The sequence below is a fragment of the Peromyscus leucopus genome, chromosome 22 (genome assembly GCF_004664715.2).
Source record: "Peromyscus leucopus breed LL Stock chromosome 22, UCI_PerLeu_2.1, whole genome shotgun sequence".
NCBI lineage: Eukaryota > Metazoa > Chordata > Mammalia > Rodentia > Cricetidae > Peromyscus > Peromyscus leucopus.
Genome location: NC_051081.1, coordinates 34,819,649 through 34,836,202, shown reverse-complemented (window position 1 = coordinate 34,836,202; position 16,554 = coordinate 34,819,649). Strand labels below are relative to the sequence as shown.

General features: G+C 44.9%; 2 protein-coding genes across 6 annotated transcripts in view; one reads left to right on the top strand and one right to left on the bottom strand.

Annotated features, from left to right (window-relative positions):
• Positions 1–8,013, bottom strand: part of LOC114696445 (tetratricopeptide repeat protein 27-like) — a 33,241-nt gene extending 25,228 nt beyond the window's left edge. Inside the window, exons 1-4 of one of the 4 annotated variants that reach the window (XM_037198075.1) lie at positions 7,733–8,013; positions 6,937–7,114; positions 3,637–3,699; positions 1,608–3,157 (exon numbers count right to left, since the gene is read on the bottom strand). In XM_037198075.1, the coding sequence (XP_037053970.1) occupies positions 3,016–3,157; positions 3,637–3,699; positions 6,937–7,114; positions 7,733–7,832 (483 nt within the window). In that variant the 5' untranslated portion in view covers positions 7,833–8,013 and the 3' untranslated portion in view covers positions 1,608–3,015. Of the gene's footprint in view, positions 1–1,607; positions 3,158–3,636; positions 3,700–6,936; positions 7,115–7,585; positions 7,683–7,732 lie in introns of those variants that run through there. The other 3 variants (XR_003735025.2, XR_003735028.2, XM_028874146.2) reach the window with 3 other exon arrangements.
• A 69-nt stretch (positions 8,014–8,082) lies between these two features.
• The window catches only part of C22H2orf16 (chromosome 22 C2orf16 homolog), a 34,369-nt gene continuing 25,897 nt past the window's right edge, over positions 8,083–16,554 (top strand). The window contains exon 1 of one of the 2 annotated variants that reach the window (XM_037198074.1): positions 8,083–8,452. Coding sequence is in view for 1 of the 2 variants with exons in the window: in XM_037198073.1 (XP_037053968.1) it covers positions 14,100–14,234 (135 nt within the window). In the remaining variant the exon portion in view is untranslated. Of the gene's footprint in view, positions 8,453–13,927; positions 14,235–16,554 lie in introns of those variants that run through there. The other variant, XM_037198073.1, reaches the window with a different exon arrangement.

Sequence of the window (16,554 nt, the reverse complement as noted above, 5' to 3'; positions counted from 1 at the left end):
TTCTGCAGATTAAAAACTGCAACAACCTCTCCAACGTCACACACATGGGGACACATGTGGATTTGAACTCAGCCAACAGGAATAAACCAGGACACCTGAAAAGAGCACGCAGCACGAGATGACCTGATCCAATGACGAAGAATTAAAGGGTCAGGCTCACAAATATCTACCTCAGGGGGGTAGGAGAGAAATGGAAGGAAGGAATGAGACGCCCTAGGGAGCCTCACTACATGGAAGAAGATTAGTGAGGGGGCCACACTTGGGGACACTCTCCCAGAGAAGGAAAGGGAAGGGGTGTGTGAAAGAGGGTGTGTGTGTGGTAAGAAGCAAGAAATTCCAAAACCAGGTGAAGAACCAGCAGTCAGCGGAGCCCCATGAGGCTGAAGGCCGGATATCAGCTGACGTGGCCACACACCCTATCAGCTGCCCCTTCAGTCTACACTGAAGAGTTCTTCAGTCTGGACACTCTTCATGGGTCTTGACACCCTTCTGGACCTAATGAGAGTTTGGGACATTCCCCCAATTATGTATGTACCCATACACAATTTTTATCTGGTATTTAATTTTATAATCTCCTAGAGCCTTCTTTAGAAATTCTGCTTTGTTCTCTAGGGCTCGGTGTTCCCGTGCTGTCTCTTAATATTACATACGAGCAAACGCACGCCTCTTGTTTGACTTTGAAATATGAGTGTGTGTGTGTGCGTGTGCGTGTGCGTGTGTGTTGTGGTGTGTACACGCGTATGCCACAGCGAGGAGTCATTTCTCTTTTTCCACACTGTGGGTCCCAGGGATTGAACTCAGGTCCTTAGACTTGCTGGCAGGTACCTTCACCCACTGAACCATCTTGCTGGCCCCACTTGTCTCTCTTTGAGGTTTATTATCTTCCTGTGAACTCCGATTTCCTCCCCCAGTGCCGGCGACTGCACTCAGGACCTCACACATGCATAAACACCCATCTTCTACTGACCCAGCCCCTGCTATATTCTTGGTATATCCCTGTTGTTCCTAGGCACCCGAGCCCGACAGTGTCCAAAAGAAAGCCGCTGCCATGACTAGTTGGGGGTCTCTGGCTTCCCCTCAAGGTGCCTCTGCTCACGTCCCCTCTGCTACTTCCCCCAGCCTCCAGTGAGGTGTTGGATCTGTTCTGGAGACTTCCGAGAGCCACACCACACTCTTACAGCCAGGCTTACAGCTGTTTTCCCCATGAAAGGGAGTATAACATTGTGGTAAAATAAAGTTTCTCCCAAAATCATGTCCACCCTGGGCCCCAGAATATGAGTGTTTGGGGGAATTAGGGTCTTTGTAGATATAATTAGTGATGATGAGGTCATATGGACCAAGGTGGTCCCTCAGCCCAGTAGCTAGGACTAGAAGTCATTGATTCCTTCCATGTAAGAGGAGAAAACTCAGACAGCGAGGAGAGAATACAGACATGACCGAGTTTGGAGCCTCGGTACCACAAGAGGAAGGTCCAGGACCACTAGAAACTAGAATGACCTCCCCCCAGAATCCCCAGGAACATGACAAGTTCACACTCTGATTCTGGACTTCTGGATTCCAGAGCTGAACTACAACGACAAGAAGAAACTTCCACAGAAGACACCAAGTTTGTTGAAATTTGTTACAGCAGCTCTAAAAAGAACCAAGACAATGTGTAAAACATTCAAATAAGCTCTTCCCAGGCACTCACCTGGCCAGGCTTGGCTTCAGTGCAGGAAGTCACAAAACAATGTCACCCTCATAGCCTGTCCCCCCATGGTTGGTGACCCCTTACTTCACTCACTGATCAGAAGTTCTTCCCCATGTGCAGAAGTTTTAAATGATAAAGCTCTTCATCTTCTATGATTTCATGATTATAAGTCTTCCCCCCACTCCCAAGCTCATAAAAATATCTACCAAATTTTCCTGTAATGCTTTTACAGTTTTACCTGTTTGACAATGGTGACAACTATTTTTAAATGCACTTGCATGCACCAGGCACCAGGCCACACCCATCACGTGTACTAACACATTTGATCCTCACAACTGTCCCTCCTGTGAGGCGGCTGCCGTTTCATCCCTGTCTCATGAACTGAGGCATGAAGTGGTTAACTAACCTGCCCAAGGCCACATGGCCAGTGAGTCAGAGAGAGGCGGGACAAACTCAGGCTGCCTAATTCCCACGTCTACACTCACCTACAGTATCATTCTGTTTAGAATTCCAATTTAAATGTTTTGTCCATCTGAACTTATTTTGGCTAATGGATGCAGAACTTCAGTTTTTGGACTTAATGTCTGGCTAACAACTTGGTACACACTGAATATTCTGTTCTGACAACAAGGATTTTAAAATGTGTCACTATCATGAACTACATTCTCATCCTTACTTGAATGTGCTCGTGAATTCTACACTCAGTTCCCCTTCATTCCTATAGCAGATGGTAACTCTTTGTATCATAAAGCTATTATTAGCTTGTCGCCTTTCTTATTTGTTATAAGTATTTGTCACATGTTTCTTTAATGTGGTCATAAAAATTCCTTCCAGTTTTCCTTTAATGCCTCAGGGTTCAAGAACTTTCTAAGCATTCTCTCCTGTTCCTTGTTTTCTGGGAGACAAAATACTTGGCATACATGGAGTCCATTTGGGGTTCATTTGGTGAATCATTAGACAATCTAAATAAACATTGGAAGCCTGATGCTTAAGAGACTTTAAAAATGACAATGATGTAGCTTATTGTGATAAACACGGGACAGAGAAATAGAATAAAATCATCCGAATGAATCGAAATCACCTTCTAGCTTTTGAAAGACGGAGCTGAAAGTGAAGAAGGGCTCCTGCCCTCCCACTGCCAAAGCCCAAGCAAAGGCTCTGAAAACAGAGAAGGCAGTGAGTGCTGAGCGGCGTCCACAACCAAGCACGAAAGAAGATCCCTAAGTCGCCCACCTCCCAGCCCAAGACCCCGAGGCTCTTGAAGTGGCTCAAAAACCTTCTCAAGAGCATTTCCAGGAGCAACAAGGCTGGCCAGTGTGCTGTCATCACGTGTCCCCTGACCACTGAGTCAGCCCTGAAGAGACAGACGACAAGTCAGGGGTGCTCGATGGGACGGCAAGGCCAACAGGCACCAGAGCAAACAGGCTGTGAAGAAATTCTATGACACTGATGACGTCAACGTCAGTCCTGATGGAGAGAGGAAGGTGTGTGTGAGGCTGGCTCCTGATTCTGATGCTCTGGATGTTAAACAAAACCAGAATCATTTTGACTGAGTCCACCTGCTAATTCTAAGTATAGTTCTCATCACACAAGTCTTTTTTGGCTAAATATTTACTAGATATTTTCCTCCTTCTGAATATACTCTAAATGGAATTGATTGCACAATTTCTTTCTTAGACTGGTGTCTCAGTTAGGGCTTCTCTTGCTGTGAGAAAACACCACAACCAAAAGCAACTTGGGGAGAGAAGGTTTGTGTTAGCTTGCATGTCCCGATCAGTCCATCACAAAAAGAAGTCAGGGCAAGAACTTAAGGCAGGGACCTGGAGGAAAAACCTGACCAGAGACCACAGAGGAGTGCTGCTTATTGGCTTGCTCCCCAAGGATTGCTCTGCCAGTTTCCTTACTACATCCAGGACCAACAGCCCAGGAGTGGCACTCAGGCTTACCTACAGGCCAATCTTTGTGGGTATTTTCTCAATTGTGTTTCCTCTTCCAAATGACTCCAGCTCCTATCAAGTTGACAAAAAACTAATCAGGACAACTGGATATTGTTAGTATCTGAGACATAACTGACTTTGTACTAAATGGTTCTGTGTCAACTTTCCACAAACTAGAGTCATCAGAGGAAGGGGTCTTAGCTGAGGAAAAGCTCCATGAGATCCAGCTGTAAGGCATTTTCTCATTTAGTGATCAATGGGGGAGGGCCCAGCCCATGGTGAGTGCTGCCATCCCTGGGCTGCTGGTCCTGGGTTCTATAAGAAAGCAGGCTGAGCAAACCATGGGAAACAAGTCAGTAAACAGCACCCTCCATGGCCTCTGCATCAGCTCCTGCCTCCAGTCTCCTGCCCTGTTTGAGTTCCTGTCCTGACTTCCTTCAGTGATGAACAGCAATGCTGAAGTGAAAGCCTAATAAGCCCTTTTCCTATCAACTTGCTTTTTGGTCATGGTGTTTCGTCGCAGCAATAGAAACCCTAAGACAGATTTGTACTCTTACTTTGCTGATTTAAATTAGTTCTAACAGCTTTTGTGTAATCTTTATGAGATTTTGTATATAAGATCTTATAATTGGCAAATACATGCTTTGGCTTCTTCTTTTTCTATGGCTCCCATAGGCTCATAGGGAGTGGCACTATTAGGAGATGTGGCCTTATTGGAGTAGGTGTGGCCTTGTTGAAAGAAGTGTGTCACTGGGGGCGGGCTTTGACGTTTCAGAAGCCCAAGCCAGTCCCAGTGTCTCTCTCTTCCTGATGTCTATGGATCAGGATGTAGACCTCTCAACTACCTCTCCAGCACCATGTCTGCCTGCATGCTGCCATTCCTGCCATGGTGATAATGGACTAAACCTCTGAACTAACTGTAAGCCAGTCCCAACTGAATGTTTCCCTTTAGCCAGGAGTGGTGTTACACACCTTTAATTCCCAGCCCTCAGGACGCAGAGGCAGGCAGATCTCTACGAGTTCAAGGCTAGCCTGGTTTACAGAGTAAGTTCTAGGACAGCTAGAGCTACATAGAGATACCCTGTCTGGAAAAACAAAAAACAAAAAGGAAAAAAAACAACAAAAAAACTCCCATCAAGCAATAGTTGAAACTGTCCTAATCTGGTACAATTTATATCTGCAATGTCCTCCATTAGCCACATGTGGCTTTTAAATTGAATTTATTCTAGAGCTGTAGAGATGGCTCAGCACTGGCTGCCCTTCCAGAGAACCCAGGTTTTATTCCCAGCACCCACATGGCTGCTAACAACTGTCTGTAACTCATTTCCAGGTGATCTGCTGCCCTCTTCTGGCTTCCACATGCACTGCATGCACATGGAGCACACTGGTATAGGCGAAATACACCCATACATATAAAATAAAAATAGATAAATCTTTTAAAAAATGTTAACACAGATGTAAATCTAATTTAACTTAAACTTAAAACGTAGTCTCCAGTCTCAATTTCCATATTTCAATTACTCAATAGCCAAGTATGAAAAGTGGCTACCATACTGACTACAAAAAGACACAGAATCTCCCCATCATCAAAACATTCTCTTGCAGAGTGTACCCTGAAAGAGGTCATACCAAGTGCCTCTTTTCAAACTACAATTCGAGTGCACCTATGAATAATGCATTTGTGCGCGTGCGCGCATGTGATGCTGGGGGAAAGGAAGAGCAGGGATGTGAATCCACGAGGCGAACTTTACTACAGTAGAAACACATCAGCCAGCAAAGAAGAGTCAGAAACAAAGCCAGGCCGTGTGCTGAAGCCTGCAGTCCCAGCTACTCAAGAGGCTGAGGCAAGAGGATCACACACTCAAAGCTGCCCTGGCCAGCTTAGTAAGACCCTGCCTCACAATGAAAAGTAGAGAAAAGGGTTAGGGATACAGCTTAATGGTAGAATGTGAGAAGTCTGAAGTTCAATCCCCAGTGGCAAAAGAGGGGAAAAAAAAAAAAAAAACACAATCAAAAATGAGCTGGAGCTGGGCATGGTGGTGTATCCCTGTAATCCCCAAATTTGGGGAGATAAGGCAAAAGGATTATGTGTTTGAGGCCAGCCTGGAGTTTACTGCAAACCCCTGGCCAAATGTGTAATACACGACATGATCACAAACAACAACAACAAAATCAAGAATGACAATATTGGAAATTAGAAAAAAATGAAACAGAATTTTGAACTATTTATGAATCTGTGTTAGGTCTTATTTATCTTTACAACCTAACGAATTAGCTGGCTTATTCTTCGGACGACTGTCTGAAACTGTTCTGTAAACACCAGGGTAAAATGATATTATAGGCATTTTGGAGATGGTTAACAATTCTAGACAGACGTCATGGGTGGATGAGAAGAAGAAGTAAGCTAACAACGTATGACAATAAAACAGACGCCTCTAGAAGGCTTATATTTAATCAGTGTGAAGGCATCCTAACTGAAGAAAGGTAAACTGAGGGTTCCATGATAAACACATGGAGTTCTCTGATCACTGCAGAGATAACAATCTGAGACACAGCAAATGGAAATGTAAGCATCTTTCAGTAACCCAGAAATAGCAGGATTCAAGGTACATTTACACGTTAAAAAAAATGAGCTGCCCCCTTTAAAGCACGTGCCTTTCATCCCAGCCCTTGAAAGGCAGAGAAGCAGGTGGATCTCTGAGTCTGAGGCCAGCCTGGTCTCCATAGTGAATTCCAGGACAAGGCTACATAGTGAGACTCTGCCCCAAAACAAAACAAAATGAGGAACAACAAGAAGCAAAAGGACACAAGCTGATAACTAGCACTTCCCAAACCTACGCTCTGGGGAGATTAGCAGTGACTACCACGCATGCGTCATTCTCATATACAAAACTCATTTTGATCCCACACCACTTCCATTACTCATTCTGGAAGATCTGGACCAGAGACCTCACGGAGATTACTTGACACATCGTGAGCTCAGGTTTATCAACAACTGCTAAATAGCAAGGCCTGTATGATGCCAAGGAGCCATAAAAGTATCCAAAATTTATTTATTCATTTGATGTATATGAGTGGTTTGCCTGGGCATACATATGCGCGCTACATATGTGCCTGGTACCCATGGGTGTCAGAAGAGGATGTTGGATCCCCTGGAATTGGAGTTGCACAGTTGTGAGCCACCATGCGGGTGCTGGGAATTGGACCTGAGTCCTCTGAAACAGCAGTAAGTGCTCTTAATCACTGAACCATCTCTCCAGCCCTCTGCACAAGTGTGTTTCTCTGTGGAAATATCAAATAAAATTCTACCTTCCAATGTCTTCCAAATCCGTAAAGCAATCCAGGAAATTTACTATCTGCTTCTCCAGGTAGCTGTCAATCTTTTCTCCAGCCATCATTGTGGAGCTGAATATATTTTGTGTCACTGAATGTAAGCACATGGCCTCATAGCTCCCTTCCAACAGCAAGTCTAAGAAAACTCCAATATCTGTAATTAAAAAAAAAAAAAAATCAGGCCCGCAAGCCAACAGAATGTAAGTGTAAATGATAATCCATTACACAGATATTTTAATATACAAAACGGTATAAACAGAATGCTGGCTATACAGGAATCACTAAGACTTGAGCAAATCCTTCTCACTCTACCAACATCACCCCTCCTAGAATTACAGGATACCTACAATGACTATGAGCAGCAGAGTGGAGGTCACACAGAAATAATAGTAGTAGTAGTAGTAATAGTAATAATAATAGGCGTAGTGCCCTTCTTTGGGAAATTCACAGATTCCAACCGACACAGAAAAGTTTCCTTTGCTGAGGTCCGACCTTCAATATTCTCCCCCAGAAAGCCAATCCAAACACACAGGATCTCTCGTGACTCCCTCACATTCCCCAGCTCACACCTGCCTCAATACTTTCACAACCCCGATTAATTTTTTTTCCTGACGAACTCTCTTACCTGTCAGTCCTAAAGGAAGAAAATCAGCTCAAGTCTGTCTCTCGGGAACTTTCCCAGACCACCAGATCTCAGACCACCGAACAACACTGCCCCCTCCTGCCCCCTCTCCGTACCCAGGGCCGGCATCCCCGTCCTCACAGCCCCCACCTGAGCCACAGCGCCCCTCCCGCGTGCACAGCAGCCGCTCCGCCTCCGTGGAGAAGCCCCTCAGCAGCGCCCGCTCCGGAGTCCACGTCACCCCCGGCATCACTGGACCCAACTCGGGGTCCCGCGAGGGCCCCTCGGGGGAGGAGGAAGCAGGAGGAGGAGGGGCCAAGGTCGCCGGCGTCTGGTGGCCACGGGCACCGTCAAGACACCCACAGGACTAGCGTCCCATGTGAGGATACAGGTACACGGGGGCAGCCATGACAGCAGCGCAGAGCATCCTGGGAAAACATCCCGCGCTCCTAGGCGACCAATCGGAGACTCGGGTGTGAGCATGCGCAGAGGATAGGATCGCGGCGGGCCTTGTCGGGGCTGTGGGGATGGATGGAGACGGGTCGCCCTCGGTCCTGGTGACTTGGAGGTGTCTCCAGGGGAGACAGAGGTGGGAAGCAGGTTCTGCGTGCAAACACTCCACGGTCAGAGGCAAAAGCAAGTCCTTGGAGGTGAACACGCAGCACCTTTTCTCCAAGCAGATAGGCGTAGGCCCTAGAGGTTACGACCCCATAAGTGGAGCCCATGAGCCCCAGGCTCGAGCTGCCTCGGCGTAGGCTATCCTTCGGATGACGGAAAGTGCAAGACAACCAAGCTGGAAGTGCACGCGCAGCACTGAGGAAACTGAGGCAGAAAGATCGCTGCAGTTTGGAGGCCAGCCCGAACTGCACTGTGAGTTCCAAACTGGCCTCCCCTAAGAGTGTTCCCCTATCTTAAAGGGGCAGTGGCGGGGCGCCTGGAGAGATGGCCCATCCGAGTACCAAGTTCTGTTCGCGGCACCCACATCAGGTGGCTCAGCACCACCCGTCCTTCCAGACGGTTGTCCTCCTCTGGACTTCTAGGCACCAGGCATGCAAGTGGTACATCACACCTGCCGGCAAACATTTATACGCCTAAGATAAACCATTTCTTTAAGAAGCGGGAGGCCATCACATAACCTGGCAGGGGTCAAGGACCTGGAAAGTTTTGCAGGCCAGTCTGTAGAACCCAAAACACTTCTGTGAAGTGGGAAAAGGGAAAGAAATACATCCTCCTGGCAGTGTGGCAGCCACTGAGCACAGAGTTCGCTGTGCGTCTTCTCTCTCTCTCTCTCTCTCTCTCTCTCTCTCTCACTCACTCACTCAGGATGAATGTTTTGTTTCTTTTTCACGAAGCTGCAAAGGTCCCTGCTTCACTGTGGAAAACAACAGCAGCCAATGCAGCTCAAGGTGAAGTGAAGACAGTACTGTCCTTCATCTGACATTGTACAACACTTCCCTGTGCTCCCAGACATTTCTAACGAGAAGAAACATCAAGTCTTTTGACCAAGACCCAAGAGTAGCTGGGCAGTGGTGGCACATGCATCTCAGCACTTGGGAGGCAGAGGCAGGCAGATCTCTTGTGAGTTCGAAGCCAGGCTGGTCTACAGAGTGAGTTTGAGGACAGCCAGGGCTACAAAGAGAAACCCTGTCTTGACAAAACAATAAAACAAAGATTCAGGGATAGATCTGGGTGAGTTATAATAGTATATGAGAGAACATAGTTATCCTGAAATAAGTCACTATTTTTTTGGTAGGGTCTCACCACATAACTCTTGCTATGTAAACCAGACTATCCTCAAAGTAACAGAGATCTGCTTGTTGGAATGCTGGGATTAAAGGGTGGTTCCTCATCAAACCCAGCCTCATAACTCCCCCCCCCTTTCCTGGAACTCACTCTGTAGCCCAGGCTGGCCTTGAACTCACAGAGATCCTCCTGCCTCTGCTTCCCTAATGCTGGGATTAAAGGTGTGCGCCACCTCCGCCTGGCATTTTTTTTAAAATTTATTTATTTTATGTATATGAGTACACCTTTATTTCAGAAGAGGACATCAGATCCCACTATAGATGGTTGTGAGCCTCCAAGTGGTTGCTGGGAGTTGAACTCAGGACCTCTGGAAGAGCAGCCAGTGCTCTAAACCACTGAGCCATCTCTCCTGCCTGCCTCATAACTTTTAACCATAGATAATCTCATGAATTCTGCACACCAGGGCTTAGCCTCTAGTCTAGGGTCTTACAAAAAATATGTACATTATGTTTATCTACATCCACTGGGGAGTTGGGGACTTTCTTCAGTAGCACTGTTGAGAATAGTTCTTATTTATCCATTGGTATTGCTAAAAGTTATTTCAAGTCTTCTCTAATTTAAGACAACCATGCTATCACGTTACTTCCCACTTTTATTTGGGGATGGAAGTGGGAGGTGCCGTGGTCACTCCTCATGGACTTCACAAATTTCTCATATGCCTCTTCACTGTTAATTCGTCCAGCTCTAGAGGGTCACTCATTTTTACCAGCCAACCATCTTCATGACAAGATCTGTGGACAAGCCCTGGATTTTCTTGGAGCGCTTCATTGGCGTCTGTCACCTCTCCTGACAGGAGAGTGGACGTCATTGGCAGCCTTCCCCCATTCCAAAGCACCAAACTCAGCTCTTTATTTATTTTGTCCCACCTTGAGGCAGCCGATACAGTAAACAACATCTCCCAAAGTTTCGTGCGCAGCATTGCTGACTCCCACTGGTCCAGGACCACTCACTCTCCTTTGATGTCCGTTCATGTTTCTGTGAATTGATGAACTGACAACATGGCAGATGTTGTCCTTCCTCTTTTACTGCTGGGAGAAAAATGAAGCTCCGGGAGCAAGGACTAGGACTGGGCATGGCCCCTGCAGCCTGACACCTGAAGTGGCAAGTGCCATTCCAGACCCAGGAGGCAGCTCAGGCCAGCAGTTAACCACAAGATAGCCTTGGAAGAAATAACCACTGTGTGGGGGTGGGGTGAGGTCGGGGAGGAGTATTGGGGAATGTCAGGAGAAATTCAGTGCTTCTTTTTAATTAATTAACTGGCTCTAACTTTTTAATGATATATAATTCATACCTCACCCCCTTCTCAGAACCCAGAGTTCTCCAGACTGCTGAATGAAGCAGGCAAGCATAGGTGGTAGTTTAGCAACCTGGGACTCCACTTGGTTTGGACTATGCACACACCCCTCTGCTAACAATGTGCTTGAAATCTGAGACATTTACCCACACGTACAACACAGTGTCAGCTTCTCTCCAAATAATGCACCTATCCTGCACTGAGATGCATGCATACCCTCTCTGAACTATAGAATAAGTTTCTCCTCCCCTTAACAATCATCAAACATAGACAGAGTCGTTTGAAAAGTATTCTCAGTACATATGTCTGAACTGGTTTAGGGTAGGTGCACAATAAGGTAAACTTTGTCTTCAAAGTGAACTTTTAGGGAAATCTATTTGCTATCTTACACATATTTATAATTGGGCTTGGATATGATTAAAATCAAATGTATTATAGGATGGGGCATGCAAACTAGAGAAATAGTTATATAACTTAATCTGTCAATCAAAGTAGAGGCATCCAAACTATCTCCCTTAGCAACCCAACTCCCTCTTCTCTTGAACCCTATAAAAGAAGTCCCAAACAGTGACTGGAGCCTTTGAGGACCTTCATTCCTGTGGCTCATTGTCAGTCCTGACCGGATATTCCTTTCTAATCTGTCCCATCAGTTTGCCTTAAATAAAGTTTGTGTTTCTTTGCAAATCTGTGTGAGCCCCTTATTTCAGTCTGGTGAATGAGAGGCCAAGAACCTGGAAACTCCGGCCTAGACTGCAGCTGCCACTAACAAAGCCAGGGCTCTCACAGCAAAAGCTGGAAAATTTGAGCAACAAAATGAATAACAGCAGTATTGAGCCATAACACAAAGTACAAAAGAAATATACACGCATCTATACTAGTAAATATAAATGAACAAATAGAATGTGGGGAGAGGGAGACAAATCTTTCTTACTCAAGAATCTCAAATGAGTTGTGTTACAGTATTCCTCCAGGAGATGGAACTTAATCATGCCAGCCTCGTACCTCCAATAGGAGTTAGATTTATAGATTGGCCACTTTTAGAAGCAAAGTATGAACAAAAGAAAATAACTTCCAGTAGAGAAATGTGGCATGCACTCCCCTACAAAGTACTTGAGACTAGCTAGCAGGACATACTGATAACAGATCCCTCTTGGAGTGCTGGAATAGGGAGAGCATACCACTGCTCTGTATTCTCCATTCCTACCACACCACACACATAATTTCAGTCTAAGCATAACGAGAACATCACAGAGACTCAAATTCAAGGATTTCTTCCTCTTCCTCCTCTTCTTTTATTCTTCTCCTTCTTTCTTCCTTTTTTCTTCCTTCTTCCTTCTTCCTTTCTTCTTTTCTTCTTCTTCCTTCTTTATTCTTCTCCTTTTCTCTTCTTCCTTCTTCCTCCTTCCTTCTTCCTTCTCCTTTCTTCTTTCTTCTTCCTCCTCCTCCTTCCTCCTCCTTTTTCTTCCTTCTCATTTCTTCCTCCTCCTCCTCCTTTTTTTCTTCTTCCTTCTTCTCCCCCCTCCTTCTTCATGGTAGAGCACTAGAGAACTCTGGGTTTAGTCTCCAGCAACATGGTACTATGCATTAGATCCTGAACATTGGTGGGAAAATATGAGATCCAAATGAAGGCTGAAGTTTAGTTAATAGTAAATGTGTAATGCTTTTATTTTATTTTTTGAGATAGGGTTTATGTAGATCAAGCTGGCTTTGAATTTGCAGTGTAGCCAAGGGTGACCTTGGAATCTGGATACTCCTGCCTCCACCTCCAAGGTTTAGCTCATGGTCTTGATAAGTGTACTAAAGTTTTATAACTTTATGTTTAGAGTGGAGCTGGGGCCGGGCAGTGGTGGCACTTGCCTTTAATCCTAGCACTTGGGATGCAGAGGCAGGTAGATCTCTGTTTGAGGCCAGCCTGGTCTACAGGTCAAGTTCCAGAACAGCCAGAGCTTTTACACCGAGAAACCCTGTCTCAAACAACAACTACAACAAAAACCAAAGCAAGCAAACTAACAAAAATAAAACAAAAGAGTGGGGTTGGGGAGATGGCTCAGTGGTTAAGATCACTAGCTGCTCTTGCAGAGGACCTGGGCTGAGTTCCAGCACCCACATAGTGACTCATAACTGCCTGTAACTCCAGTTCCAGGGGATCTGATGCCCTCTTCTGACTCTCTTGGGCACACATGTGGTACACAGACATTCATGTACACAAAATTCTATACACATAAAATAAAATTTTAAAAAGATGCTAAGGATAGGGGAGAAAGGGTAAATGGGGTTTAGTTACTACTATTACAGCTTTTGTGAGTACTATGAAATAAAAAGTGTATTAAAAAATAGAATTCCTGCCAGGCAGTGGTGGTGCATGCTTTTAATCCCAGCACTTGGGATGCAGAGGCAGGTGGATCACTGAGTTCAAAGTCAGCCTGGTCTACAGAGTGAGTTCCAAGATGGCCAGGGCTATGCAGAGAAACTTTGTTTTGAAAAAACAAAACAAAAGCAGAATTCCTGATCATAGTAGCATGTCACTAGGACTCCAGGCTGGTCTACAGCTAGCACCTGCCACATAGCATGTGCTCAATGTAAAAGCCAGAGCTCTTTATAATTAAAATCCTTGTAGAAATTGCATAGTGCTTTATAAAGCACACTCACTGTATTTATTTAACTATTTCTTTTTTAGTGGGCTTCCCAAGAATATTAATTGTACTGCCTCTATAGACAGAATATACTGTGGGGGGAAAAAGAATTGGTCTTCTGAAATGGTGCCTACCAGTCAGTGGTTCTTTAGTGTTCCTATATGAAAAGAATAATTTTGATCACATGAATTGATCACATCAATATTGTTTGCACTGTGTTGACTTGATAAGATGGTGTGGTGACACATGACTACTCTAAACTTGGCAGTGAGATTGTAGATCCTCTAAGGCCACTGCTTAGTGTGATGTGTGTCAGGTCAACAGCAACTAGGAAATATGGAGACCTGTGAACTTAGAAAACCAGGTGCCTCAAAGTCCCTGAGAGTTCCCACTTCAACTATCCCAACTCTCTTAGATTCCACTTGACTCTGTGTTCTAACCTGAAGCTTGAAATTTATGGCCATAGACCCAACCCCAATTTATGACAGTGACCGGCTCCAAAGAAAATGTGAGTCAGAACAAGTCATTTTGGAAGACCTTTGAAACTTTACCACGCCACTCCTTCCTTAGTGACGAGTTTGTCTAGCTGGACCCTAGAAGATTCATAGATGGATTCTCCCCTGAGCTTTGGCTATTAGAGCTCAGAGAAAGGTCAGCCACAGGGAAGGACATCAGCTGGGACCTGAGTGTGCACTGCTTTACCTGGCACTGTCTATTGTGATGTCATGGAATCTCAGTCTGGAGACAGAAACTCTGTAGTGGAGAGGGGCATACATAGGCTTGAGAAATGTCCCTAATATGGGGGCTGGCTTTCCCACTGCCGACACATCTCAGCCTTATGCTACTTGGTTTCTTGGTTTGTGGAATATGGGTGTTGTTTTCTAGGTATCAGGGACAGAAACAGGTGGCAGCTAAGACAGAGGTACGTGATAGCCACTCGCTCTGGAAACTCACTCTCTCCATGCTGAAACCCTATAGGTTTGTCTAAATGCCCATCCTCTGGGCCTTAGGAAGAACTGGATGGAGGGGAGAGGGGGGTTGAGACAGCATTGATAGACGGCTTCCTCTTTTATTTTTCCTTCCTTGTTTTGGTTTTCTGAGACAAGGTTCCTCTGTGTATCCCTGGCTCTCCTGACTCACTCTGTATACTAAGCTGGCCTTGAACTCAGAGATCTGTCTGCCTCTGCCTCCCAAGTGCTGGGATTGAGGGCATGAGCCACCACTGCCCACCTTGCCTTTCTCTTAATTTACTTCAAGAAGCCTTAGGATGGGCATGGTGCAGGAGTATCTCTCTGAGTTCGAGATCAGCCTGGTCTACCCAGTGTGTTCCATTACAGTCAGGACTACACAGGGAGAGTCTGTTTTCAAAAAACCAAGAAGAGGAGGAAGAGGGAAGAAGAAAGAAGAAAGAAGGAGGAGGAGAAAGAGGAGGAGGAAGAGAAGGAGGAGGAGAAGGAGGAGTAGGAGGAGGAGAAGAAGGAAGCGGAGGAGGAGAAGGAAGAGGAGGAGGAGAAGGAAGAGGAGGAGGAGAAGAAAAGAAGGAAGTAGTAGTAACGGTAGCTTTAGGATCTATTATCAAATAGACACTGAGGCAGAATGTTCTAGATACTGAGAAAGTGCTGTCTAGGAGCTCGAGCTGAAGTGAGACATTCAGATGACATAACTTTGGGGAAAAGAATGTGGTAAGGGTGCTGTGGGTATTGTCCATCACAGGATGGGAGGCAGACGGGAGAGTGAGTTTGTTTTATAAAGAAAGATTTATAATCATATGACGAGACAAAGAAAATCAAGTGACACTTTGCTGTGGGATTTTTATTTCCAGCAGAATAGTTTTGAGTTCGTGGTACACGTGTTTAATGTTAGTTGGTCATGCCTCTTCTGAGTTTTCGATCATGTGAACAGACCATGAGTGACTGGCTCCCCCACAGTCCTGCCATCTTGCCCAGACTTGGCACATCCACCTCTTATTTTAGTGATTCCAGTGAGTGGTTGTTATCGCATTGTGATTTCGTGTGCAACCCCCATAACTAAACACTGAGCAATGTCTCAGGTTTATTAGCCATTTGGAAATTCTCTCTTGTAAACTGCCTATTCAAGTCATTTGTGCATTGTGTGTGTGCGTGTGCGTGCGTGCGTGCGTGCGTGCGTGTGTGTGTGTGTGTGTGTGTGTGTGTGTGTGTGTGTGTGTGTGTTAGGTGTATGTTAGGTGTGTGTGTTAGTAAGGATCAAATTCAGGTCATTACTCATGCTAGGCAAAGCACTATACCACTGAGCTACATCTTGGGTCCATTATTTTTCCTTTTTTTTGTTTTTTGAGATAGGGTTTCTCTGTGTAGTTTTGTGCCTTTTCTGGAACTCACTCTGTAGCCCAGGCTGGCCTCGAACACACAGAGACCTGCCTGCCTCTGTCTCCCAAGTCCTGGGATTAAAGGCATGTGCCACCACCACCGGCTTTCCTTGATTTTTATTAAGGATAATTTCAGGTAAATCAAAGACACACAGAAATGGTAAATGAGCTTAGTCTGAACAAGGCACTACATTCAATCCTTAGTATGAGAAAAAAATTAAAGTTGGTCTGGTGAATCTCCATAGACCTGTCAATCAATTTGAAGCAAATCAAAAAATAATTTCATGGTAAATGTTTTAGTATGTATATTTTGAGATAATGCCCCACTCCACAAAGAAAAAAAAAGGTTAATCACAGTATCATTATTACACCAAAAATATAACAATAAAATCTGAATAATTTCTTAATAACTCAAATACCTACCAGCATTTAAATTCCAATAGTCATGCAGTTACTTAATGGCATAAATTATTATTTAGCCAAACTCAATATTGAATGTTGAACAACATATTGAATGTTGAACAATATGTTTCTTTATTGTAATCTACTGAGTCTCTCTTTTCTTTTATTAGTTTCATTCATGTATTGGATAAAAGGGTCATTTCTCTAGATTTCACAACATCTTTTTGATCAAATACCCATGCTGTGCAGCCATACACATATAGGCAACAGTAATTAGACTTAGTGGGTTATAAAAAAGAAAAGCATGAGGTTGAGAGGTGGATATGTTGTGGGGTATATATGGAGGAAGTTGGAGTGGGGAGGGTAGGTATGATTATATTTTATTGTTCACATGTATAAAATATTCTGAAATTAGGAAAAATTATAATGCCCCCCTCCATGTTGTCAGTTGGCACACTGCTGCCTCTGGGACTTCATGTGAGTGAGCTGAGGT